At 36.2% G+C, this 27,394-nt stretch overlaps 1 protein-coding gene across 2 annotated transcripts in view; it reads left to right on the top strand.

Moving 5' to 3' along the window:
• Nucleotides 1-27,394, top strand: part of AIMP1 (aminoacyl tRNA synthetase complex interacting multifunctional protein 1) — a 61,010-nt gene that overhangs the window by 15,134 nt on the left and 18,482 nt on the right. The window contains exons 2-5 of one of the 2 annotated variants that reach the window (XM_069094782.1): nucleotides 272-405; nucleotides 6,190-6,303; nucleotides 11,064-11,222; nucleotides 23,314-23,528. In XM_069094782.1, coding sequence (XP_068950883.1) covers nucleotides 272-405; nucleotides 6,190-6,303; nucleotides 11,064-11,222; nucleotides 23,314-23,528 — 622 coding nt within the window. The remainder of the gene's footprint in view (nucleotides 1-271; nucleotides 406-6,189; nucleotides 6,304-11,063; nucleotides 11,223-23,313; nucleotides 23,529-27,394) is intronic. The other variant, XM_069094788.1, reaches the window with a different exon arrangement.

Genomic DNA, 27,394 nt, shown 5'->3' on the forward strand with positions numbered 1-27,394 from the left:
CCCTATTTACAAATGCTATTAATATTAAAATTTCCCCAAAATAAGTATACAACATAAAGTATCATTAAAGTGGAAAAAATTATGAGCTTGAAATCTTCTAAAACAGCTTTTATTTAAACATTATTGCCTTTTGCTTTTCATAGGAAGTGGACTTTTCTATTCTTTTGGTCACTTACTATGGCATATGTGGTAATGCTTTGTTGTTTTTCCATGTATGATCTGGAAAAGTATATCAAAATATTCAAATTTATCTTTTTCTCTGTTCTTTTAGGATTTTTCCCCGTTCTTGGATAAAGATGGCAGCCAATAAAGCAATTCTGAATAGACTGGAGCAAAAGGGTGCGGAGGCTGATCAAGTGATTGAATACCTTAAGCAGCAAGTTGCTTTGCTAAAGGAGAAAGCAAGTAAGGAAATTTTAAAAAACCTGATAAATAGGTATTTAAAATCAGAATTATGTAATAAAATGTCTGTATTGTTGGAAGAGAAAAAGATCTTTTGAATAAGTCACTTCTCAAAAACGACTTGGCTGTATGAAAAGTTGGGTTCCCCTAAACATTTTCCTTGTGTTTTATAATGGTATTTAAGACCAGTAGTGGCTAAGAGATATGTGTTGGTTGCAAAACCAATAGAAACTTCACTTAGTGACTATTCCTGTATGTACATTGAAAAATATTGAGCCCTCAAGGGACAAAGATTTAAAATTGCATAATAAGTGAATGAGTGTGGGTTGGGTTGAACAACAACAGGTATCTGTTCTTCATTATATATGGAAAAGTACATGGTTTTACAGAAATTTAAGGTAGTGTTTGAGGTAAAGAAAATTAGTTGATTGATTATTTAGTGGTATTTACCTGCTTTAATAAAAGGAGTTTCCTCCCTGACAGTTTTCTACAGCAGAGAAGTCACAGGTCAAGTCCAAAAATAATACCATGCTTATAAATAGCAGTGTGTTTCAGTGGATGAAGTGCTGGTCATGAAGTCAGGAAGACATGGGTTCGAGTCCTGTCTTTAACACATATTATCTGTGGAGCCATAACTAGTCTCTATCCTCTCGGTGTCCCCAGATACCTCTTCACCACTATATATTTCAGCTGAAACATGTATATCTGAATCTCTGGGGATATTTTTCCCCACAAATTTGCATCTTTTCTATTAAATAAAATGACAGTTTAAGATTCTTCTTCCACCCCCCCCCCAAAAAAAATTATACTGAGGTTTCATGTATTTATGGAATATTTACAAATTCTTTTATTTTTGATGAAGTTTCATTGCATTGTGCTAATTATTTTCTCTCTGAACATAGCATATTTTAAAAAGTTTGAACATTTCGGTTTCTTCTGGAAGTTTCTTTTAGGCAGATTTTCCCCAAACCTCTCAAATTGGGATCACTTAGTGTATATAAACATACATACACATGTATTATGTACATATGTATTACATACCTGTGTGAAAATATTACCAAATCACTTAAAAGTCTTTTCTGAGTAACTTTAAAAATTATATATTTAAACTTCCTCAGTGTGAAGGTGTCTCCTGAAAGATTAACATTGCTATCCATTAAACTATAAATAATTCTTTTACAATAATAGGATTTAGTTAATAGTGCTTCTGTGGTCTCTCAGAATAGTTTCCTTTTGGGTGGCTAGATGGCACAGTGAGTAGAGCACCGGCCCTGGAGTCAAGAGGACCCAGGTTTGGATCCAGCCTCAGACACTTAACTCAAAAACTAGCCATGTGACCTTAGGCAAGTCACTTAACCCCAATTGCCCTCCAAAGAGCAAAAAAAAAGTTTCCTTTATTATTATTCAGTTATATTTTAGTCATATTGGACTCTTCATGACCCATTTGGGGTTTTCTTGGCAAAGATATTGGAGTATTTGCCATTTCCTTCTTCAGCTCATTTTACAGATGAGGAAATTGAAGCAGACAGAGGTGCATGACTTGACCAGGGTCAGACATCTAGTAAGAAGTGTCTGAGGCTCCATTTGAACTCAGGAAGATGAGTCTTCCTGACTCTAGGCCCAGCATTCTACCCACTACACCACCTAACAGCTGCAAGGTTTTTAGCCCTAGCTAAAGAACTCAGAACAAAATAACTGTATGACTTTTAATGTTAATGAGTATCAGTTTCTTTATTGTTTTAAATCTGAGGTTGAGGACAGGAGTGAATTAGAATGTTGCTAAGACCGTGACTCATTCTAAAATGCTGTGATTATGTGGTTTTGTTTTTTGTTTGTTTTTTTTTGGAGGGGGGAAGGTAGGGCAGTTGGGGTTCAGTGACTTGCCCAAGGTCACACAACTAGTAAGTGTGTCGAGTGTCTGAGGGCAGATTTGAACTCAGGTCCTCCTGACTCCAGAGCCAGTACTCTATTCACTTTGCTACCTAGCTGCCTCTGTGATTATGTTTTGAAAGGATGTGTGATTTCTTAAGTGTAGATACTTCTCTTCCCCCTGAAGATTACAGGGCTCTATTTGGTTAGAGTGGCAGTGTGGTGCAGTGGATGGGATCTTACTCCTAGACTGGGTAATGATGGGCAGGTCACTGTGGTTTTATGAGGCTGGATTTCCTCAGGTCATTGTGCTTGAATTCACCACGTTTCACAGATTTACAGAACAACAACCTTGGTGTACCGTAAATGGAAAGTCGTTGATATGGTGGAGCCACAGTGGCAGAGGGAATCGCAAAGCTCTCCTAAATCCCCTCCAGACAACCTTAAAACAACGTCTCCAAACGTTCTGGAGCCACAGAGCCAGCAAAAGGATGGGGTGAAACAGTCTGTCAGCTCTGAAGCTTAGAGATGCTCAGGATAAGCCCTGAAAACAGCAGCCCAAAAAAGTGAAACTGGGGACATTGCCCCCTCCATAAAGTTAAAAGTCAAGAATGAGCACATGGGAAAAAAGAAAGAAAAAGATTTTGACCATAGAAAATTACCGTGGTGACAGGGAAAGTGTTTCAAAAACAAACTTAGAAGAAAATAAAGTCAAAACTGCTGCATCCAAAGCCTCAGAGAAAAATATTAATTGGTCTTAGGCTCAAAAAGAATTTCTGGAAGTAATCAAAAGGGATTTTAAAAATCAAATAAGAGAAGAAGAAGAAAAAATGGGAAAAGAAATGATGATGGTACATGAAAATGATGAAAAAAGAATCAGTAGTTTTCTAAAGGAGGCACAAAAATTCACTGAAGAGAACTTAAAAAACAGAACTGTACAAAAAAGATAGGCAAAAATTCACCGAAGAAAATAACTTCAAAAAATTAGTATCAGAAAAAAAAATTAGGATTGGATAAGTGGAAGCTAGTGACTCCACGAGATATTAAGAAACGATATAATAAAATCAAAAGATTTTTTAAAAATAGAAGAAAATATGAAATGTCTCATTAGAAAAACAACAGGTGTGGAAAATAGATCCAGGAGAGATAATTTAAGAATTATTGGACTACCTGAAAGCCATGGTAGAAAAAGAGCTTAGACATCGTCTTTCAAGAAATTGCCAAGGAAAACTTCCCTGCTATTCTAGAACCAGAGGGTAAAATAATAATTGAAAGAATCAACTGATTATCTCCTGAAAAAAATCCCAAAATGGAAACTCCCAAATTCTTGAGCTCCCAGGTCAAGGAGAAAATATTGCAAGCAGCCAGAAAGAAACAATTCAAATATTGTAGATCCGCAGTCAGAATAATACAAAATTTAGTAACTTCTGAATTAAAGAATTGGAAGACTTCAAATTGTTATTCCAGAGGGCAAAGGAGCTATGATTACAACCAAGAGTCACCTACCCAGCAAAGCTGAGTATAATCCGCAGGGGGGCAGGGGGGGGGATATTTAATGAAATAGAAGACTTTCAAGCATTCCTGGTGAAAAGATCAGAGCTGAATAATAAAAATTTGACTTTCAAATACAAGACTCAAGAAAATAATAAAAAGGTAAACAGGAAAGAGAAGTCATAGGTCATTTAATAATATAAGTTAAGCTGTTTGTATTCCTACATGGGAAGATGATGCATGTAGCTCCTAAGAACTTTCCCATAACGGCTTTAGAAGGAGTCTGCATAAACAAGAGGGCATGGGTGTGAGTTGACTATGATGGGTTGATATCCAGATAAATAAAAGAGGTATGCAGTGGAAGAAGGGGGAAGGGAGAGATAGAATGGGGTAGATTATTTCACATAAAAGAGGCGCAAAAGAGTTTTTACATTGGACAGGAAGATAGGGGTTGTCAGGTAACATTTGAACCTTACTCTAATTAAAATTGACTCAGGAATGACACTCAGTTGGATATAAAAATCTCTTAACCTACAGGGAAGTAGGAGGGTAGGAGAAAAAAGGGGGAAAGGGGGAGCAGGGTGCTGATACAAGGGAGAGTAGATTGGGGGAGGCAATGGTCAGAAGCAAAACAGTTTTGAGTAGGAATACAGTGAAAGGAGAAAGAAATGGGAAAAAATAGGATGGAGGGAAATAGGCAGTCATAACTGTGAAAAATTGTTTATAGCAGATTTCTCTGATAAAGGCCTCATTTCTCAAATATATAGAGAACTGAGTCAAATCTATTAAGAATTCAAGTCATTTCCCAATTAATAAATAATCAAAGGATATGGACAGGCAGTTTTCAGATGGAAAAATAAAAGCTATCTACAGCCATATGAGCAAATGTTCTATATCATTATTGATTAGAAAAAAAACAAATGAAAATAACTCTGAGGTACCACCTTACACCAGTCAGATTGGCCAATATGATAGAAAATGAAAATAGCTAATATTGGAGGGTTTGTGGGAAAATTGGTACACTAAAGTACTTTTGGTGGCATTGTGAATTGATTCTAGAAAACAATTTGGAAAACCCAAAGGTCTGATGTACTGTATACATACCTTTTGACACAAAACTACTACTACTACGTCTGTATCCCAAAGAGACTTAAAAACAAGGAAAAGGGACTCATGTACAAAAATAATTGTTGTTGTTATTCAGTAATTTTCTACTATTTTTGATCCCATTTGGGGTTTTCTTGGCAAAGATACTGGAGTGGTTTTCTATTTCTTTCTCTAACTCATTTTGCAGAGGAGAAAACTGGCACAAACAGGGTTAAGTGACTTGTCTAGGGTCACATAGCTAGTAAGTGTCTGAGGTTAGATTTGAACTCAGGTAGATGAGTCTATCCACTGTGCCACCTAGCTGCCCCCAACCCCTAAATAGCAGCTCTTTTTGTGGTGGCAAAGAATTAGAAATTGAGAGGGTGCCCTTGTGCTATATGATTGTGATTGGATATTATTGTGCTCTTAGAAATGACCAGTAGGATGTTTTCAGAAAAACCTGGACTTTCCTGAACTGATGCAGGGACGAAGGGAGCAGAATCAGCTGAACAGTGTACATGGTAATAGCAATACTGCCCAATGATCAGCTGTGAAAGGTTTAGCCATTCTTAGCAGGACAGTTCCCAAGGATGTAAGATGAAAAAATGCCATTTGCCTCCAGAGAAAGAACTGATGGCGCCTGAATACATATGGAAATGGACTTTTTAAAATTTCTTTTTCTTTTACAAAAAAATTGGGGGGGTATGTTTTCTGTCATAACATGATTAATATGGAAATCCATTTTGCATAACTGTGCATGTATAACCTATATCAAATTGCTTGCCAAAACAAGGAAGGGTTAGGAGACAGGGAGAGAATTTGGAAATTCAAAAACTTTTAAAATGAGTGTTAAAGAGGGGTTTTTTTTACATATAATTGGGGAAAATAAAATATTTTGTTAAGTCTTTGGTAATTGATAGGGAAAGGAAGGCCTCTCCTAGGGAGTGCTAATTAGGTTCCTACAGTATTACACCACCTCCCTCAATTAAGAGCCAGAGAAAAGTTGTTGTTTCTTTATTAGGTTTCATGACCAAGCTGTTATTTCATTCATTTTTTAAAATGTAATATCCTTTTTAATACCTGCCTTTCCTTGTTGTCTTTTTGTGTTCTTTGCCTTTTCTTTACTCTTAAGAAAATGACATGACTGGTCTATTTTCTTGTGATAGCAACAAGGGGGGAAATGGGTAGTTTTGTTTTCTATTCCAGACACTTTAGAGAAGCCAGAGTTATGACTTAGAAATAAATTTTTTTTTCTATCTCCTTCAGTTACATTATTTCTTAAATTAGCAAAATGGAATTTTTAAAAATTCTAATGTACCTAACTGAATTGATCAATTTTAGTTTTACAGGCAACTCTCAGAGAAGAGAAGAAACTTCGTGTTGAAAATGCTAAACTGAAGAAGGAAATTGAAGGACTTAAACAGGAACTCATCCAGGCAGAAATTCGCAATGGAGGTGATTAAAATAGAAACTTGAAAATTTACCTCGTCTTTTTTCTGCTCACATTTCATGTTTACCATGTTATTTAGTACTTAGAATTTCATTTTTATTATTTCAAATAAAGTTGCAATTTTACTTAAATTAGAAATTTCAAGGTGAAATTATCATTATTAAATAAACTGAGAATGTTGCTGATATGACTAGAATGATATTAGGAATTTCCTTAGGACAAATAAAACAAGTGCAAATGAATTTTTTTACATTTTAAGTGTCTGTTAAATACCTACTGATAGTTTTGGGTTGAGACATAAGATTTCTTTATTTTAAATATTGCTTGTTTTAATTTTTTTCCCCCTTTCCACAGATAAGTACTCAAATAAGCATTTACTTTTCATGCTTTCTCTTTGTATAAATAGTATAAAAAGAGCCAGTCTTTTGATTTAAATTGTCCTGTCAGTTTAGTTTACAAACAGTCCATACGACCTCATTAAAGAAAATTTTAGGAAAAGTACCTAGGACTGAATAAGCAGCAATTTTGTCCTTATCTCATTCCCTCGGGGCATTAAGTATTTTTCCACGTTTGCTAAAGTTATACAAATGTTATATTAAGTTGCAGTTAAAGACACATTAAGAGCCTGGAGTTTGGGATTGGTAACAGGACTTAATTGTTTAATCAGCCCTCTGTTTTTACTAATAAAGAAGCTGAGGGTGTCCTGCTCTTTAGGTCCTGTAGGTTAATTCCAAGGCCAGAACTAGACTCCTGACCTTCCTCATTCCAAAGTAACATTTATCTTTCAAGTTTAGCATCTTTAAGGAATTGAAAATAACTGAAACAAAAGATATGGGAAGGATATGCTTTAAAAAAAACTTTTTAAAAATTATGAATTTCCATGTTGTGGACAAACTTGGTGAATTTGGAAGCCTTTTACTATACTATACAGAAAGAGTACACTATATTGTGTATTTAAAAATTACATTTACCTATAGAGTAAATGCATACTTTATATTTATTTGTAAATATGGACTGGAAAAATGGGGAGCTGTTTTACCAGTTCCAAAGAATTGGATATCCCTTTGTATATCTTTTTTATATTCCTTTTTTTTTTTTTAAATTGGATAGAAAAATTTTTTAATAATACTTGACATTTTCTACACATTTTAGTGATGATTTTAATTTCTTTGTTTTTGTAAAGAGAAATTACTCTGTTGCTTGAAGAGCTATTAGGGATGTGAAATGATAGGATATTAATTAACTTGAGAGAAAGATTTCTGACCTTTCAAGGTAGTCAGCTTCAGCAACTCCAGCTACTTATAAACTGTGGTCAGCTTAGTTTAAAAATAGTCATTTAAAAGTATTAATAACAAACATTTCAGGATTTTTCTGTGCCATTAACTGATAACCTCAGATCCTCTTATATTACATTAACAGAAAGTATAGAATAAAGTTTTTATGGCTGTCAGTGGTTACCAACGCAGCATTATGAGAAAACATTTTGAATTATGTTTAAAGATGTAAAATTGCCCAAGCACTTGACTGTATTTACTGCATAGAAATATCTTGATTACATATTTCATTAAGTTGAATGACTACTAAATGTATTGTTACTCCTGTGATACCATTTTACTTATCCATTCCTTCATTTCTCATCCTGGAAAGTGGAATGGTACAAGAGATAAGAGCATTGAACCTTAGAACTGGTAAACCTGACTTTGTGTCCTGCGTCAGATTTACTAGTTACACAATCACTTAAAGATTACTTAATCCCTCAAAGCTTCAGATTCCTTCTCTTGTAAAATATTAATTCTTCTGCTTCCTACCTCACAAGATTGTTGTGATGGAAAGCACCTTAGAGACCTTAAAAAGCAGGGTAGTAATGGGAGTTGTTATTATTACTTCTTCTTGCTTAGTATACCTGGAGGATGCAGTGAACTCTAAAGAAGCTTCCTGGGAATATTTTATAATTGGTGTATGTTTATTTAAAAAGTGCTTAGGTCTGCTTTTAGAGGAGGAAGCATCAAAATCAAGGAAATTGATTGTTTAATAGCATTTTAAGACCTTAATATATGCTGAAGACTGGATATAAAGGAAAAAAAAAACTAAATAAGGGAAGTTTCATTTCTTCAAGTAATAGGAAATATAAACTTAAAGGAACCTTTGGCTTTACATATTTCCCATGAACCTGGCAAAGTTGACCAGCTCCCTACATCCTGGAAGGGGTCAATTCCAATAAATACTCAATCTGCATCTGAATCAGTAGCCTCCTCAGCACTTGAGAACATTGGTGTTTATAACATCAAATTATTATCATGGAACAAACCACCAAACTTAACTAACTATAGCTACATCTCAACACTTTTCCTTTATTCATTCCCCCAAATCTCAAGGGCATCTGTCACCTCCTGAATTACATGAAGTCCTTGATTGTATCTATATTGATGTAATCCGGTCTGTGGAGGGGAATTTGGTTAATATCAGTAGCCCTCCATCTCATAAAGGAAGTTCCCTTTACCAGAAAATAATTACTTACAGATATTTCTTACATCTAAATCACTAGAACAATATTCAGGGGTGGGAAATGTATTTTCTTTTTAACTTACCTCATATATCCAGATTTGACCTCCATATAGCCACATAAAATTATACAGAAATAATAATGAAAAAAAAAACCTCAAAGAACTACTAGGTTTTGTTTTTGGGTTTTTTTGGAACAAAATTTTTTTGTATCAGCATGTCTACAAAACTTTGACAAGAATGACCTTTTTAGAATTGTATGATATACAGTTTGTTAATAACTTTGTTAAAAGAGAAACATTTGGAATCCTTTTTTCTTCTCTAGCTGATGCTTGTGAAATAGCATACCTAGACTTTGAATCTGCCATCTAGTGGCTACTTAAATATATTTTCAAGTCCATAGTTTCAACCTCATAGTCAAAATTATTGAGTGATCTATGTAACAAATAAAATATAGTAGATTTCAATCCTTTTTCTTTTCAGTTACTATCTCTCATTTCTGCCCAGATTAAGATAGTCTTTTATTTCTTGTCTCTGATACCATTTCTTTTTTTCTTTGGATTCATAAATAATATAGTAAACATAATTGCTTTCACTTTTCCTGTCTCTGTCAGAAAAGGCAGACTTTGCTACTGTCCTTTGACAAACCAAATGCTGATCATTATTGCAAAGCAGTATTGGTCAGAGAACCCTTGGCTTTGCTGTTTAGTGGTTTTGAGCAGTATTTCATTTGAGCTAGATAATGAAATGTATCCTCCAGGAGAAATAAAAAAAAAAAGATATCCCAAAAATGTTGATGCATGTAAATGTATTAAAGAGTGTTCTTGGGGAGAGAAAAATGTTTCCACTGTTATATTTGAAGTCTCAGAACCGAACATACTTTTAATACTTCAAATAATAATAGTTCATATCTGTATAGGATTTAAAGGCGTATTCAGCTATTTCAGAACAAGATGAGCAAACTAAAACTTGAAGAAAATCAAATGACTTTTCACGGATACATATCTAGTAAATGTAGGACATAGTATTTGAACCTATGTCTGCGGACAGCATTCTTTTTACTATACTGTGCTACCTTTCAGAATAATCCATAATTTTATATAGATTATAACCCTTAAACTATTTTTATTGAATTGTTACTATAAAATAAATTGAGGATTTTATTGTTGTTTAGTGCTACAGTGTATTACAGTGTACAAAAATAAATGAAATTCTACAGAGTATGATTATCTTTCACCTTTTTTACTTTAGAAATGTTTTACCAAGTAAATAGCCATAGACCCCATATTTTATGGTACAATTTTGATGTCTGAGGAGGGGAGGGAGGACGGTATGTGGAACACATACGCACACACACAATACATTATTTGCTTGACTTGTGTAGAAAATGTAGTCACCTGACTCCTGAGATAATGCATGGCTTCTGTTATTTGGATTTTATTTTTACATAAGTCTAGTTTCCTTTAAATATTTTTTAACTTATTTAAAAAGTGGAATTCTTTAAAGTATCATTTTCACTTACCATTTCTTATGCAATAGCAATGGGTGCGTGTTACAGTCTAGTTATGGACTATGATAACATAATCCTCTCTGGAATAATTGTGCCAACATTACCCTAAAAATTATAACTAACTAACAGCAAGCAGTCATTAGTTATTATCTAAGTACTAACCTATCAGTTTTAGTTTGTTTGTTTTCTGAACAACAATTGGACAAATGAGTCGTATTTTAAAATCATAGTTATCATGGAATCTTATCCACACAGAATATTGATATGCACAGAAGTAGTATGTTTGTTTTTGAAGTATAAGCTGTGGATGTAACCTTTCCATTTATTTCCTCCATCTTTAGAAAGTAGTGATTAGGTAGTCATGAATAAATAACTTCTTTCCATAAAAAATTAATATAACTTAACTATACATTATTTTTTGTGTTTTGTGTTAGGCAGCTAAATAGTATCGTCGGTAGAGTTCTGGAGCTAGTCAGGAAGACCTGGGTTTAAATGTGGCCTCAATCCCCTACTTACTATATGACCTTGGGCAAGTCACCTAATCTCCAGTTAGCTCTGTTTCTCCAGCTGTAAAATGAAAATGATAGTTATATCACCTTCCTCCCAGGGTTGTGAGGTATAAATGAGATAATAATTGTAAAGTACTTAGCTGAGGGCTCTGCACATAGTAGGTGCTACATCCGTGATAGCTATCATTACTACTATTTCTTCTTTATTTTGTTTGAACATTTATATTTCAATATTCTCTTTTAGTGAAACAAATCCCAGTTCCATCTGGTCCATCAGTTCAAGCTAATTCTACATCCATACCTTCTGAAAATTTAATACAGTCAGTATCTGCTCCAGTCTTACCTTCTGGTACCAAAGGAGAAGAAGAGGAAAAGAAAAAGAAAGAAAATATGGAAAAAAAAGGTATTTTCACATTTGTAACTTGTTAGCTTCTCAAACAGCTATCACATACATTCAAATGTAGTTTAATTTAAAAAATAAAAGGACAGGGGCGGCCAGGTAGCACAGTGAGTAAGAGCACCGGCTCCAGTGTTGGGATGACCTGGGGATCGAATCCGGGCTCAGATACTTAGCACCACACCCAGAAATAACTGGCCGTGTAACCTTGAATAAGTTACTTAACCCCGATTGCTTAAAAAAAAAAAAAGGAACAGCATTTTTTTTAGAGACAGAAAAATGTAGATACATGTTATACTTGGCATTATGATATTTTTTAAAATTGTAAACAATTTTATTACACAAATGATTGGATATGTCCCTACTTTACACACAAATTTAATTAGTTTTCATCTGCACAGAAAGGCTACTTTTAAACTTTTCTTTTAGTGATGAAAAACACTTAAGTTCTGATAGAACAAAATAATAGTAAAAGTCCCTTGGCTACTTTAAGTTGGAAGCAGAACATTGATACATGGATCTTGTGCCAGTTTCAGAAATGTACAAATGAATGTGGTTTTTTTTTAATACAAAGGAAATTATCTGTAGGCACAGATAATGACAGCAATAAACCATTACTTATTTTGCCAACTGAAACGAGTTACTGATGGTTAATAATAATTTTCTTAAAACACCAGCCTTTATTTCAGTCACTCTCTTCAACTGACTTCTCTGAATTTCTTCAATGAGAACACTTTCTTGAGTCTTAAATGCGTCACAGTGCCTAGTGATAGAACATTATTCTAGGAAAGTAGAACATGCAGTACACTTCCCATCCATCCACTCGTTCCTCTTCTGCCACATTCCTTCTCTTCCTTAGGAATTTCCAAGAGAACAACTTCTGCTGTCCTTGCTCAAAACCCTGCACCAGTATATCCAGCAGCAGTCTTTACACCCTTAGGTCGATACTTAGCACAAATTTCCAGGTAGACTTTGCTGATTGAGCTGTAGTTTCACTTTGAAAAAGGAAGTTTGTCTGATTTATGGCAGCATGACCACGGTTTTTGTTATTTGGGTTTAGTTCACCCTATACTTTTAAAGTACCTATGGAATACAAGGTTGCAGAAATACAATAATGAAGCTGTAATACCGTGCCTTTAAAGAGTTCATATCCTAAGAAGGGAGACAGTGTGAACACAGATACACCAATACAAAACATATTCAAAATTATTTGGAGGTTTGGGGAGGAATAGTAACAAGGAGAGGGGAGGACGAGGAGAGGACTCGGGAGGTGATACTTGAGCTGAGCCTTTATTTTTATATCCCCTTTTTAACAACACTGATCATAATTTTAAAAATAATAACAATAAATTTTCAATTAGAAAAAATTAACTAAATTCGTGATGAACCCAGTCCATATTATTATATGGCTTGTCCAAGGGCAGTCATACAGGTTAACCTAGGTTGAAATTTGTAAAGGGATAAGAGGTGATAAGACAAGGGAACAAGGGACTCACGTGTAGAAGACAGACAGGTCAGGGTCCTGGACCTGTGGTTTCACTAGTTTATGCCACCTTTGTTTGGCCTCGCATGAAATTTAATAGGTAAAAGTGTTGTTTTATACATGGGCTTTAAAAATAACTTCAGGTAAATAATGTGGGGGAGGTTTAGGTAGAAAACACTTCATATTAGTAAATCAACATGTACTATTTAGTGCCAGCTGTGCTGTATGCTTTTTTAAATGCTAAAAATGCAATGGTTTTAGTAGGCTACAGTTTCAGTATGAGTTAAGTGTGACACAGTATCCAAAAAATCCCTGTATTTACAATTTTAGGAGGAATCTAATGTTGAAACAAGGGAAGTTTATAGGCCCGCCTTCTGTTCTGCCCCCAGACCCTATTTCAAGTATTCTGTTCATTTCTGGATGCCATGTTTTAGAACATTGAACTGGTAGTTAGACAGGATGTATAAGGGACTAGAGATGGTGCCATTTCAGGATCAGTTGAGGGTATTTAGCCCAAAGAACAGGCGTACACAGTAGGACTTCACATGTGTTTGAAAGGCTTTCATTTAGAAGAAAGAGTAGAACTCAAAGTTGGAGGGTAGAGGTAACAGTAACAGTGAAAACAGAGAAAACATTTCCGCTCAATATAAGAAAAACTTCTTAACAACGGCTGTTTTGAAACTTAATCTGTTCTCCTTTCTAGAGATTTTACTAGTTGGAGTACTTGACCTCTGAGGTTTTTTCCAAGTTTGAGATGCCATAATTTTGTTCTATTTATGTTCTTTAAGATGTGCTTGTTCCTATTTTTTGTTTCTTGGTTCAGCTGTATCCTTAGCTCTTTTGGATACCATTTTTATAGACTTACTACAATATGCTTTTCATAAAGTTGTGCACGTCATGTATTGCATTTTGGTCTTCAGCATGTGTTGAATATCTAATACATAATAGCATTTTAAAGTAGAATTTTAAAAATTTGTAGAATCCCTTCTAATGGTTTCTTTAATGCTGTGGATAATTTGGCTTTATGTGAATAGTTCTTGTCATTTTGTTATTTCTAGATTCTTATAGTTACAACTGATTTAAAAATGAGTTTAATGATATGTATGCTTTAATTTTAGGTATCCTATTTTTTATTTACTCAGTATTTCCAAATATATATGTACTTTTTTCACCTAACAAAACAGGAATTGTAATAAACAGTTGCCTAATAAGGATTGTTTGAAGATTTAAAAGATAATTTTGGGATACTTTGAAATACTGCCTTAAGATATAAAAAAAAAAAACTTTCCAAATATAAATTAGGTTAATGCCAGGTAAAAATGTTATATGATGTCATGCTTTCTAAACAGGGAAAGGATTTTTTAGTAAAAAAAAAAATTTATATGTTTGTTTACACATATATGTGTAAACAAATTTTTTGTGCATGTATGCATACATATTATATGTATAGCCATCTAATTATTTTTGTGAGATCCACATTGTTGAGATCGAAAAAAACAAACATCTGGAATACATACATGTTAATTATAATGTTACTGAATTTTATTCCAGTAAACCAGTTATGAACTTTTCATTTTCAAATCAAAGGATATATTTTTAAGTATCAAATTATTTATAACTCCAATAAAAAAGTTTATAGAAAATGAAAAGGAAAAATCTATATACTATGCCCTATTTTACACCACAACATTTTGCTCTTCCTTTGATGTGCTTATTTTGAAGTTAACATCAAAAAGTAATGACTTAAATATTTTTAAAACCATGAAATTGATATATACAAATTCAGTAGAGGAATGGCCTTCAGTTGTGTTCTCCAAATCACTAAGGAGAAAAAGAAGCAACTGAAATGGAGGGTACATGTCAGACAACATGTAAGTATATTCCTGTTTTGTGAAGTAATTTGGGTATACACAAGAAGTATGTATGCAAAAACTTGAGGAACTGAGTGATATAAACTAATAGTAAATAAATAAAAACTGAAATTTTTTTTAAAGTATATATGCAATAAGTCCTTGTCAGCCAGAAACTTGCTTTCTAGTTGAAGAAAAGATATACATACTTAATTCAGTATAGCTATATTGTGTACTGGCATGGTAAAATTAGCATTGTGCATTATAATTACAAAATTGAAAGTATATGAAAATTATTTTAAGTTTATGGCAGTTAAAAAGAATATAGAGATGAAATAAGTGGTTATCAAGAGAGAAGTTTTCACAAGGCAGAAAAATTACCTGATCTGGGCCTTAAGAACTGGGTTGAAAGAAAAGTCCATCTCAGGTAAAAGAGAAGAGCATTCCAGGATAAGAAGCATCCGAACAAGCCAGGAGCAAGCCCCACCAGCTGTAGATCCTGAGCCCCAGTGTGATGGAGCAGGACCCCCATGTGCCTTAGCATAGCCAGGGGAACTGGCAGGCTCCAGCTACAAGAACCACCATGTACTTCAGTTTAGCTCCAAGTCAGGCAGACGTCCTCCACCAGCCGGAACTCGGCGTGCTTCAGTGTTGTCCCAGGCAAGTGCGCATCCATCAGTGGCTGGGCTTCCACATGCTTCAGCAGCAGGAATTCTTCAGGGATCAGACCTCCACATGATTCAATTTAGCCCCACGGAAATGTAGAAAAACCCCACTTGGCTTCAGCACACACTAGACCCTACCACTAAGACCTCAGCTTAGCACCAGGTAAGCAACCAGATCCCCACAGCCTACAGCAGCACCAGACACAAGGAACCAATGTGGGCCTCAAGGCAACATCAACACAGCACCGGGTAAACAGTCAGGGCCTGCAGCCACCTGAGACAGAGCCGCTTCTACTCTGGGAACAGAAATCAAATTTAAAAGAAAGGAAAAAGGCCAAAATAAAATAAAATAAAATTTAAAAGAAAGGAAAAAGGCCAAATAAAATAAAATAAAATTTAAAAGAAAGGAAAAAGGCCAAAAAAAAGAATCTGACCATAGAAAGTTATTACGATGACAGGGAAGACACAAAACAAACTCAGAAGAGGACAACAGTGTCAAAACACCTGTGGACAAAACACCAAAGGAAAATGGGAAGTGGTCTCAAACTTAGAACTCATGGAAGAGTCCAAAAAGGAGCTTAAGAATCAAAAGGGGGGGGGGGGGCGGAGATGGCAGAGTGAAAGCAGGAACTCACCTGAACTCCTCTGTGAATGCCTTCAGTAACCTCTGAAAAATGAATCTGAATGGATTTTAGAATGGCAGAATCCATTGGGAGACAGAGCGTGGCAGATTTTCAGTCCAGGAAGGTGCGCACATGGGACTGGGCAGGGGAAGCGCAGAGCAGGGACTGCACCAGCACAGACCTGAGACCCGATCAGAGTGAGCCCGGGCGAGCAGATTGAGCCACCACGGGGGCAATTCCCAGACCTCTCACCACAGGATGGGGCATCTTTCAGAGGTGGACAAGAGAACGCACAGGGCCCATGGCAGCAGCAGCTAATTCTGGGGCTACCAACCCACAGCTTAGATGTTTAAAAATCAACTACCTGAGCTCCCAGGAACCAAGATGGCAGAGTAAAACCTAGCCTTTCCATTCTCACCCTAAGAACCTGAAAACCCAGAGAATATTGCCTCAGGGTAAAATCCTGAAATAGCCCAACCCTAGGCAGGCTTGAGAGTCCTAGAGGAAGGACATGGGTGTGGCTGTGCCAAGGCTAAGGTGCAGGGCAAGAGCTGCCCCAACAAGTCCCATCTCAGCTGACCAGCAGAAGATCTTGAACCCCAGGGGGGTGGGGTGAAGTCAGCAAACACTAACACCAGATCCCCAGGTGTGCCTTCACACAACCAGGGCAGCTGAGCCTGCTTGAGTTTCAGCCTAGGGGTTGGGAGGTGGAATTCTGAAGCAGCCGGACCACCCCTCCCCCACACCTTACACTTGAGCTTCAGAGTAACCTTGAGGCAAGTCCTGGCATTGGCCTCAGTCTAGACACACAGAGGACACAGCACACAAAGCCAATAACCAGACGCTAGCTCCCAGCATAAGAAGCGTGGGTCAGAGCCCTCTATACCCCAGAAGCAGAAATCCACTTTAAAGGCCAGGAAATAGGCAGTCACAATGGGAAAGAAGCAATTTCCAAGGACGAAAATGATAGAATCCTTTTATAGTGAGCGAGAAGAACCAAATTCACAAGAGGTCAGCATTGACTCTATACCTAACTGAAACCTCAGCAGGAAATATGAACTGGTCTCAATTACAGAAAGCATTCTTGGAAGAGCTCGAAAAGGATTTTAAAAGTCAAATTAAGAGAGGTATAAGATAAACTGACTACTTATTTTAAAATTATGCTTGACAAGATAGGAAAAAAATTGCTGAAGAAAGCAGTTCCTTAAAAAGTAAAATTTGTGAAATTGGAAAAGAGATGCAAAATCTAACTGGAGAAAAGAACTCCCTAAAAACAAAATCTGAACATATTGGAAAAGCAAATTCAAGAAATTAATCTAGGAAAATAATTGACTACAAATTAGAATGAGTCAGTTTGAAGTTAATGACTCTATGAGGCATCAAGAATCAGTCAAACAAAACCTAAAGAATGAAAATTTAGAAGAAAATGCAAAATCTCATTGAAAAAACAACTGACCTGAAGAACAAATCCAGGAGAGATAAGAATTATCTCTAAGAATTATCAGTCTACTGGAAAACCATGATGAAAAAAAACAGCCTGGACAGCATCTTCCAAGAACTCATCAACGAAAATTGCCCTTAGGCCCTAGAACCAGGGGTAAAATAGTTATAGAAAGAATCCACTGGACACCTTCTGAAAGAGATCCCTAATTGTTAACTCCAAGAACTGTTGTAACCACATTCCATAACTATCAAATCAAGGAGAAAATACTGCAGGCGGCAAGAAAGAAGCAATTCAAATACAAATACAAATTCAACTACAGTTAAGATTGCACAGGACCTTGCAGTTTCTACATTAAAAGATCAGAGGGATTGGAATATAATATTTCGTAAGGTGAAAGAACTCAAACTACAACCAAGCATCAACTGTCCAGCAAAACTAAGCATAATCTTTCAGGCAAGGAGATGGTCACTCAGTGAAATAAGGGATCTCCAGACCTTCCTGATGAAAAAGCCAGAGCTCAGTGGAAAATTCGATCTCCAAATACAAGACTCAAGAGAGACATAAAAAGGCAAACAGGGAGAACACACACATAGACAACCACATATATATAACTTGTTATTCAATAAGAACAACCTGTGTACATCTCTATATGGGATGCTGATACCTGTCAGTATTGAGAATTGTATAATCATCGTGACATATAAAAGGGTTATACATAGGTAGAGGGTGTGGGTAAAAACTAACCAAAGTGATGATTTTAAAAAAACCCTGTTAAAGGAAGCAAAGGAATTATAATGGGAGAAGAGGAAAGGAGGAGGCAGAAAAGTGTAAATTATGCCACACAAAGAGGCATAAAAACATATAGTAGAAGGAAAGAAGAGAGGGAGATGAACATTTTATGAGCTTCACTCATTGGTTTTGGTTCAAGGAGGGAATTACATAATCACTTAAATATAGGATTCTAACATGAAAAGACACAACCTATTATAATAGAGGGAAAGAAGGGAGGGAGAGGAACACTGCATGCCATTTACTCTCATCAGTTTTGATTTAAGAAGGGAACAACATACCTTGTTAAGTGTAAAAATCTATCATGCCTTACAGGCAATAGGAGGGAAAAGGGGAAAAAAGGGGTGGTTGTTAGAAGGGAGGGAAGAAGTAGTAAGGGGGAAAGGTAAGAAAAGGAAGGGAGGTTGATAGGGAGGGAATACTGAGGGAGGCAGCAGTCAAAAGGAAAACTTAAGGAGTTGAAGGGAGAAATAAAAGCATAAACAGGGGAGAGAATAGGATGGAAAGACAGATACTAATCATAACTGTGAATGTAAATGGGATTAACTCCCCCATAAAATGGAGATATTCTGGATAGCAGAATGGATTAAAAACCATAATCCTACAATATGCTGTCTACAGGAAACATTTGAAACAAGGGGATACATGTAGGGTAAAGGTAAAAGGCTGGAATAGAACATATTATGCTTCAGCTAAAGTAACCATATGTGTATCTATTGCTTGCTCACTCATCCATTCACTTATATTTTATTTTTCCCCAATTACAGAGAACATGCAAACTTAAAGTCTTAGGGATAGTTTATAAAGAGGTATACTAGTAAATCAGATGTCACTTATGCTAACTAGGTGAGTAAGGGTGGGATTAGGGAGGAGTTAAGGAGTGGTCAATGCTTAAAGGAACATGCACTTTTAATATCAACTGCACAGATGTATTGCCCGTAATTCACCAGGAAATAGCCTAAGGGGGGGAAGGGGATCTACCTGGAGGTGTGGTTTTAGGCTTGAAACGTCACTAAGTCAGCTAGTGGTCAGGGCTGACTGAGAAGTGCCTAGTCGGTCACCCATCAGTGTCCTGTTTGACCAGATGGATGTTGGGAACCAAGGCTAACAGAGATTCGGGATGTGCCTAATTCGCTAACTTACAGATAGTGCATTAAAGGATTCGTAGGTGCAGCTGGTCATTATACTTGGGGGAGATAAACAGTTCATGAATTGTTGCTAGGCAGAGTGCTGGCAGGGGGAAGGGGCAGAGTTAAGGCTTGGGGGAGAATGTGATTTTACAAACTGGTTTTACAAATTGATTTTACAAATGATGTTACAAACATAGACAACCCAAGCACCCCATCATATACTTTTCAGATCATGATGCAATAAAAATTATATGTAATAAAGGGCCATGGAAAGATAGACTAAAGACTAACTGGAAACTAAATAACTTAATCCTAAAGAATGAGTGGATCAAACAATGAGTAATTTCATTCAAGAGAATGATGATAATGAGACAACATACCAAAACTTGTGGGATGCAGCGAAAACAGTTCTTAGGGGAAGTTTTATATCTCTGAATGCATACATGAATAAAATAGAGAAAATGGAGATCAATAAATTGGGCTTGCAACTGAAAAAGCTACAAAAAGAACAAATTGTAAATCCCCAAATAAATACTAAATTAGAAATACTGAAAACCAAAGGAGAGATTAGTAAAATTGAAATTAAGAAAACTATCTAATAAATAAAACTAAGCTGGTTTTATGAAAACAAGCAATAAAATTGATAGACCTTTAGTCAATTTGATAAAAAAAAAAGGATCAAATTATCAGTATCAAAAATGAAAAGGTAACCTCCAGTGAAGAGGAAATTAAAACAATAATTAGGCATTATTTTGCCCAGTTGCATCCCCATAAATTTGATAATCTTAGTGAAATAGATGAATATTTACAAAAATATAAATTGCCCAAATTAACTGAAGGTGAAGTAGAAAATTGAAATTCAACAAGCCATTAATGAACTCCCTAGGAAAAAATCTCAAGGGCCAGATGGTTTTACAAGCGAATCCTATCAAACATTTAAAGTACAATTGATTCCAATATTTCATAAACTATTTGAGAAAATTGGAGGAGTCCTACCAAATTCTTTTTTATGATACAAATATGGTACTGATACCTAAATTGGGTATGAAAGGAAATTAAAGGAATTTATTGAGCCACCCTTTTCTGCTTTATGAGTGAATGCATCCTACTAACATTTAGTGTTATAATTTTTGTTTGTGTTTTCCTCCATCATACTCTGTTACACTGAGTATGGGTATTTGTCTATCACTCTTAATCCAAAAAATCAGCTGGTGTCTGTTGTTATTTCCCTTGGAACAATTAGAATCTAGTTCTGCATCTTTCTATCCCTTTTTAAACAGGGACCTCACTTGTTTTGCTTGAAGCATTCACCTGTCCAGATCCACCTTTTGACTCCCCCTTTCCTAAAACAAAATGGCCCATTACTTTATCACATTATTTTGTTTTTTTACTGTTATAATCTGAAAAAAAAAAAAGTTTTTTGGCTTTTTTTTTTTTTTTTTCATTTTAATCAGCTGTTTTGTGGGAGGTAGGGACTAAAGCAAAACTAAGCAATGGAATTGAGCTTGGAAACAGTAAGATCTAACCTTCATATCTTTCTCATATTCATACTGGCTTTGTAATTATGGGCAAGTGTATCACTTAATCTCCTAGTGCCACAGACAACTCTTTCAGTTCCTAACTTGTTGTATACATCTTCATCACTGGAGAGTCCTGAACATACATTAAGTTACATTTCTGAACCAAGAATACATATGTGTGTGTGTGTATACACATACATAACTTTTTTTCACTCTTTCAAGTCATAAGGTAAGGTTCCTTTGAGCCCATGTTAAAGAGAATAAATAATGATTAATTAAATATAAATGTTTTAAAATAGGAATTGGAAATATGAACAGAGTGAATATCTTCACTTACACTTGCCCCTACTTTAGTTTGGACCCTCATTCACCTCTTCTTTGGACTCTTGGAATAGCCTCATAATTGGTTTCTCCATTCTCAAATCCATCTTCCATACCGATGCCAAAATACCTTTCATAGGTAACACAAGTGTGATCATGTTATTCACCCTTTTCAGAGACTGGCAGAGGTTCTTCATTGTCCCAACCATAAAATACAAGCTAGTATTTAAAACCCTCTACTATTTCAGTACAACCCACTTTTCTAAATATGTTCCACTTTAATCTGTTTCATGCACTTTCTGTCCCAACCAAACTGTAATGTACTAGCTCCTGCTATTACATCTTCTACATTCACACAATCTCCCACTCCTAGAATGCACCCCATCATCATCTGCCTCTCAGGATCCTTATCTTCCTTGAGATAGCTTAGTTGCTGCCTCTTGCAAAGTCTTCCCAAAGACCTTAGTTTTTGTATCCTTTCCCTCCTTATCTTCCACTTGCTTAACTTTGAGCATGCGCAATAGAATTAATGTTCCTTGAAAAGAGAAAATGTTTCATTTTTATCTTTGTATCCCTAACATCTGGCGCAATGCCTTGTCTGTGGTAGGCATTGATTGTTAATTGATAACAGATGAATGAAAAAAGCATTTATAAACTGCTTACTTTGTGTTAAGCTTCGGGTGTACAAATGGAAAAGGGAGACAGTCCCTGTTCTCAAGGTGTTCATATTCTAAGAGACAGCACGTATTCCATATATTCCACATGTTCATTTCCCATCAGTTCCTCTGCTTGTCTTTAATTCAGTTCATCACCTGAAATTTCATCATCTTGCAGATTGACTCAGCTTTAATACTCAGCATTCTCCCCTTGACTAGAGGGCAGAATGATAAACTCAGTCCAGAGCCTTCCTTTATAGAGAGCTCAGAACTTTCCAGGTAGTGGTTCAGTTTTCATCAGCTGCCTTGCTTGGTTTAAGCTCCAGGTACATCAGGCCCCCTTGCCAGTTACTCCCTGACTTACCTCCTCCCCCCCCCCCTTTTTCACTTCCTTTTTTATATTGTTTTCCTATGTTAGATTATAAGATCCTTGAGGTCTTGAAAGTCTTGAAAGAAACCTTGAAGTCATCTGTATTTTCCAAATATTGTAGTTGTGATTTCCCTGCATACCCAAATCTGAATGGTGTGAATGACCATATTTCCTCACCTATCTTTGGGTCTACAGGGGCCCTAGACCCCACTATTGAGAATATACCAGTGAGCCTCAAGTCTGAGTAAAGGAGGGACTCTGGATTTCATGATGAAGGTGTGGGAGTAGAGGGAGTCAGCCTCCAACCAGGAGAGGGAAGGAGGGAAAGGGACATTGGCAAGAAGGTTTGGGGAGACTGATATCCTTTGACACTTGCTCTCCCAGGCCCAATGAGGAAGGTCTGCCCTGTTGGCAGGTGGGATAAATTTTTGTTAGATGTCTTCTCTAACATGGTAGAACCTGACTGGCATAGTCTTTGAAATCTCAGGGTCTTTTGATTAGTACTTTGGTAGAGATGGTTGGAAACTCAAAAGAGAAAGATGTTTAGCCAGTAGGATAACATTTAAATTACAGTCAGGCTATACTGTTTTTATAATACTATTATTCACAGTTCTGTAAAATAACATAAAAGAATGATGAGGCCCATTGGAAATTTAAGAATTTTCTTAAATTACACTGGGATACTACTTCATATCGTTCTGGGACTCAGAAAAGCAAGACATAGAAATATGGGACAGCATGGTACAGTAGAAAGAATACCAACTGGAGCCAGAAAACCTGAGTTCAAGTCTCTGAAAGTGGTACCTCTATGACCTTGGCAAGTCACTTCACGTCAATAGGTCTTAGTTTCCTCATGTGTGAAATGAGTAGGTTGGATTAGATGGCCTCTGAGGTCACTTCAGGCTCAAGACCTGTGATCTTATGGTGTGACAGTAAAATCGCCTTAATGAACCATTCTTTTTTTTTTTAATGATACCAAACATACTGAAAGAGATCATATGATGCAGGCACAGATCAGGCTTGTTAGTGTTTGTAGCACATCTCCTGATTTTCTCATAGGGTCAGTGTAGGAGAGCTCCAGCAGGTTGGGCTGACTGCATTGTGGTGAGCTTGAGGTAGACTGGTATGGAGGAGTCAGCATATGTAATGTTATCTTAGAGGCAGCTTCTGCATTGAGAATGTAAATTAATTGTATTATATTATGGTTTTGCTTCCTGACTGAGTACCGTTCCTGAATACTTGACAGGAGAGAAGAAGGAAAAGAAGCAAAAGCAACCAGCAGCTGCAGCCCCTTATTCCAAACCAATCGATGTCTCTCTACTGGATCTTCGCATTGGTTGTATCATCACTGCCAAAAAGCATCCTGATGCAGATTCTTTATATGTTGAAGAGGTGGATGTTGGAGAGAAAGTACCAAGAACAGTTGTCAGTGGCTTGGTGAAATATGTTCCCCTTGACCAGGTATATTACTTTTGAGCTGTGTTTCTTTTCATTCAGTCCCAGATGGTGCTAATCCATGATGTGTTCAACAAAAAGGCATTTCCTTATCAGATAACTCATGTCCACAGGACATTTTCCAGTTTTGAATGGTGGTTGCTTTGTGGAATATAGCCAACTTCAGATTTACCTGGAAGAAAAGGGGGGAAAAACCCAGTAAAAACCCTAAAAAGATTTCCCAAAGAAAGGTAGAAAATCCTGGAGAATAAAAGGAAGAATGGATCCATTGTTTTAAACCTTTGACTACCCTCTCGTGCTCCTCACAGAAAAAAATATAGGGTTTTATTACTTAGAATATGTTGCTCATTGCTGCCAGACTTCTTGTACTTAGCTCTGTCATTACAGAAATAAAAATTGCTAGTTCTCTAGCAAGCTTAAAGGTGAGCTTCTAAAACCTTGAAGGACCCTTATCCCACAAAAACTGTTGCATAGTATTTGTATTTCAAGTTCATATTTTAAGTGAGTTTAAAAAACTTGAGTGGTTCAGGCTTTCTACTTTCACTCTAGCAATTTGAATGCAGCTTTATAAATACCTTAAGTGCAGGTATTAAAGTTTTGGAATTTCCCAGGACCCAATTCACCAAAATACTGGATTTTAGAGGGAGCCTGAGTTCTTTTTAAAATTTGTTCATGCTTTATGATTATTTCTTTGTAGGGTTGTAGAGTTAAACCCAGTTGAGTTACTTTTGAACAGATGCTCTGTAACTATATCCAGCAATACTTCCCCTGTTTGCATGTCGATTGGGGAGAGCAAATGTTTTTTTAAAAAATGGAATTGTGAATTGAAACTCTAATGAGGAACTCAATATTGATTATTTACCCAAGTTGAGTTTTGATCAAAATAATTGTATTACGTTTTCTTCTGTGAGTCAGTGTTGAAGACGGTCTGGCAACTGTTTTTAATCTATAATTAGAAAGCCATAGTATTCATGGTTAGGTGTTGGTTCAGTATTTACTTCGCATTAACAGCAAAAGTCCAAGTCTGAATTACTTTTTCTCACTTCCTAATTAATCTGCTTAGGGAGGCAGCCTAGTGTAGCGGAAAGAGTCCTGTACCTGGAATGAGTGAATGAGTGAATGAATGAATGAATGAATGAAGCATTTATTAACTTTTAGTCTGTTTAAGACACTGTACTAAGGATAAGGATTGCTAAGAATACAAATCAAAATCGAGATGCTCCTACCCTCAGAGAGCTTACATTTTAATTGGGGGAGATGCTGCCTGTAAGGGGAATTGTGGCCCAGGAAAGGGGCTTCACAGGGATAGTTAGTGGAAGAGGGGATCCATCTGTTTCAGTGAAAATAGCAATGGTGATGGTTCTCAGAATAAGAGACAGAGGGGAAGACACTGGAGAGGAAAGGGAAGGAGGAAAGATGAGAATGAGCTCCCTGGGAGTTTAGAGCCAAGTGAAGTATTTCTAACCAAATGTGTACTGAAAACCATTGATTGCTGTGGGGAGAGGAAGGTACAGGCGAACATGCACATGCACACATACACACCCTTCCAATTTTATCATTTTGGGGCAAATCTTGCAATCTATAGTCATTGATCATTCTTGTCTTACTGGACATTTTTGCTTCTCCTGTAGTAGCATTAAAAACTCCTGATGTCAGCTTCTTAAGATGACCATCTACTGATTTTGCAGATAAGATTAATATATTATTACAAATTAATGCATGATTTTTAAAAAGTTTTTATTCTCAATTAAATAGCAACACAAAGAGCATTTCCATACATGAAACAGAACACACACAAAAAATTATATATGACATTCGGGTATCATATCAATCAAGTATTCTATGCTTTTTAAGGAAAAAAGCATATAATAAATTCTACCTATTACAAAGGTTCTCTTTTTTGATATCATTGTTGGTAATTCCTCTCATCCTTCTCCTTTCCTTTCCTCTCCTTTCCTTCCTCCCTCCATTAAGAACTAAGAAGAAAAAAATAATAATAATTAAGCACAGTTAAACAAAGCAATCTACATAGTCCACATGTCCAAAAATGAGTGTTTCTTTCCAGACTTTGTATGCATCACCTCTTTTGGGAGATGGGTAATATATTTCTTCCTAGGTTCTTTGAACACATAGTTGGGTATTGCATTGATCGGAGTTCTTTCAAAATTCTTTTTCTTTACAGCGTTGATGTCCTTGTAGAAATTGTTTTCTAATTCTTGGTTCTTGCTTCCCTCTGCCTCAGTTCAGAGAATACTCAGTATTCTCTGAAATTACATTTTTCATCATCTTAGCAGTATTCTGTTACATTTCATATGTGACAGTTTGTTCAGCCATCCAAGAGGCAGTGTTCCAGGAGCACCACATCTGGAAATACAGCTATCAATCTGTTTCATTTGGACTCTACTGAATATTCTCTCATCATGGAAAACCCTGTGGTGGTCATACCACCATGCTATATCTCATTTGATACTAACAATCAAAGGGTAGTTAAACAAGCCTAGCTTTTTGTTCCATCTTTCAAGGAATCTTGTGTAATTTTGACACATGCATGAAAGACATCTTGTTGGAAAAGTCTTTAATTATTTTACTATACCAAATCAAAAACTTTTTTATAATTGAAAAAAATAAGCTCAAGGAGATCTTGTGGTTCCTATACCTTTAAGTCAGTTTTGTCATTGTAAAGATATGGTGTATTGTAGAATATGATTTCTGAAAACTTTTTCTTCCCTTCTTAGACTTTCATTAGTGATGCCCTTGGTGCTTAAGAAGATTATTCTCGGGGCAGCTAGGTGGCTCAGTGAATAGAGCACCAGCCCTGGAGTCAGGAGGACCTGAGTTCAAATTCGGCTTCAGACACTTAACACAAAACTAGCCGTGTGACCTTGCACAAGTCATTTAACCCAATTGCCCTGCCTTCCCCCTCCAAAAAGCAAAAGAAGAAGAAGAAAACCTACCGAAAAAAAAGAATTCCTCTTCTCCAGACAGAGACACTTATTTGAATATACATTTCATAGAATTGCTTTATCAGTTCCTAGATCTTGAACAAACACCACAAATAGTTATCTGGTAGGAGCTCATTTATTTAACTGAATTGCCTTTTAGAAGTTGTGCAGTGTTTTTTAATGACCCGAAGCTTCTCCCTAAAATAAAGGTTTATCTTTTCAACAGAATGTTCTTGCCATGATGCTGTATACAAGGTATTGCATATCACAGTCTCCGTTGAATTTAAAGTTTAGGTCACAAAAAGAGCACCGTGGCAAACATGAGCGGACTGCAGCATGTTGCCAGTGAAGAACTGTGCAGGAGAAGTAGCATGGCCTTAGAGAAAGACGTGTGATAGGAGGAGGAAGGATAATCAGGAAGCACCACGACAAAACTACCAGCTGAAGTGGATCCCCTGTGGAGGCCTGAAGGGAGAATAGACACACAAGTGACACAGCATGAGCTGGCATGAATGGGCTGTGATCGCTGTCACTGCTGGAAAATGTAAGATGGCAGATCTGTGGAAGGGAGGAGTTTGTTTGGACACAACAGCAGAGCCTTTATAACATGTGTTCATGGAAACAGCAGTTGGATTATTGATTATTAATAAGTTCTATCTGTCCAGATTGACTTCATATTTTTTCAGTCACTGTGTATGTTATTTCCAGGCTCTTTGTTCTTTACTCTGAATCCCTTCATACATGTCTACCCTATTTCTCCCATTTTTTTATATAGTCTTTCTAATGTATTCACATCCCATATTCTTTGAATATTAATTATTTTGAACACTTTTTTCAATAAATACTTTGTATTTCTTTTAACTATTCATATCTGTTGACCATTTGTCTATATGTGGTTTATGCATAAATTTTTTTTTATATGTGAGGTTG

Source organism: Petaurus breviceps, unplaced genomic scaffold (assembly GCF_028583685.1).
Source record: "Petaurus breviceps papuanus isolate PSGF00001 unplaced genomic scaffold, PetGlider_PUasm1.0 126, whole genome shotgun sequence".
Taxonomy (NCBI): domain Eukaryota; kingdom Metazoa; phylum Chordata; class Mammalia; order Diprotodontia; family Petauridae; genus Petaurus; species Petaurus breviceps.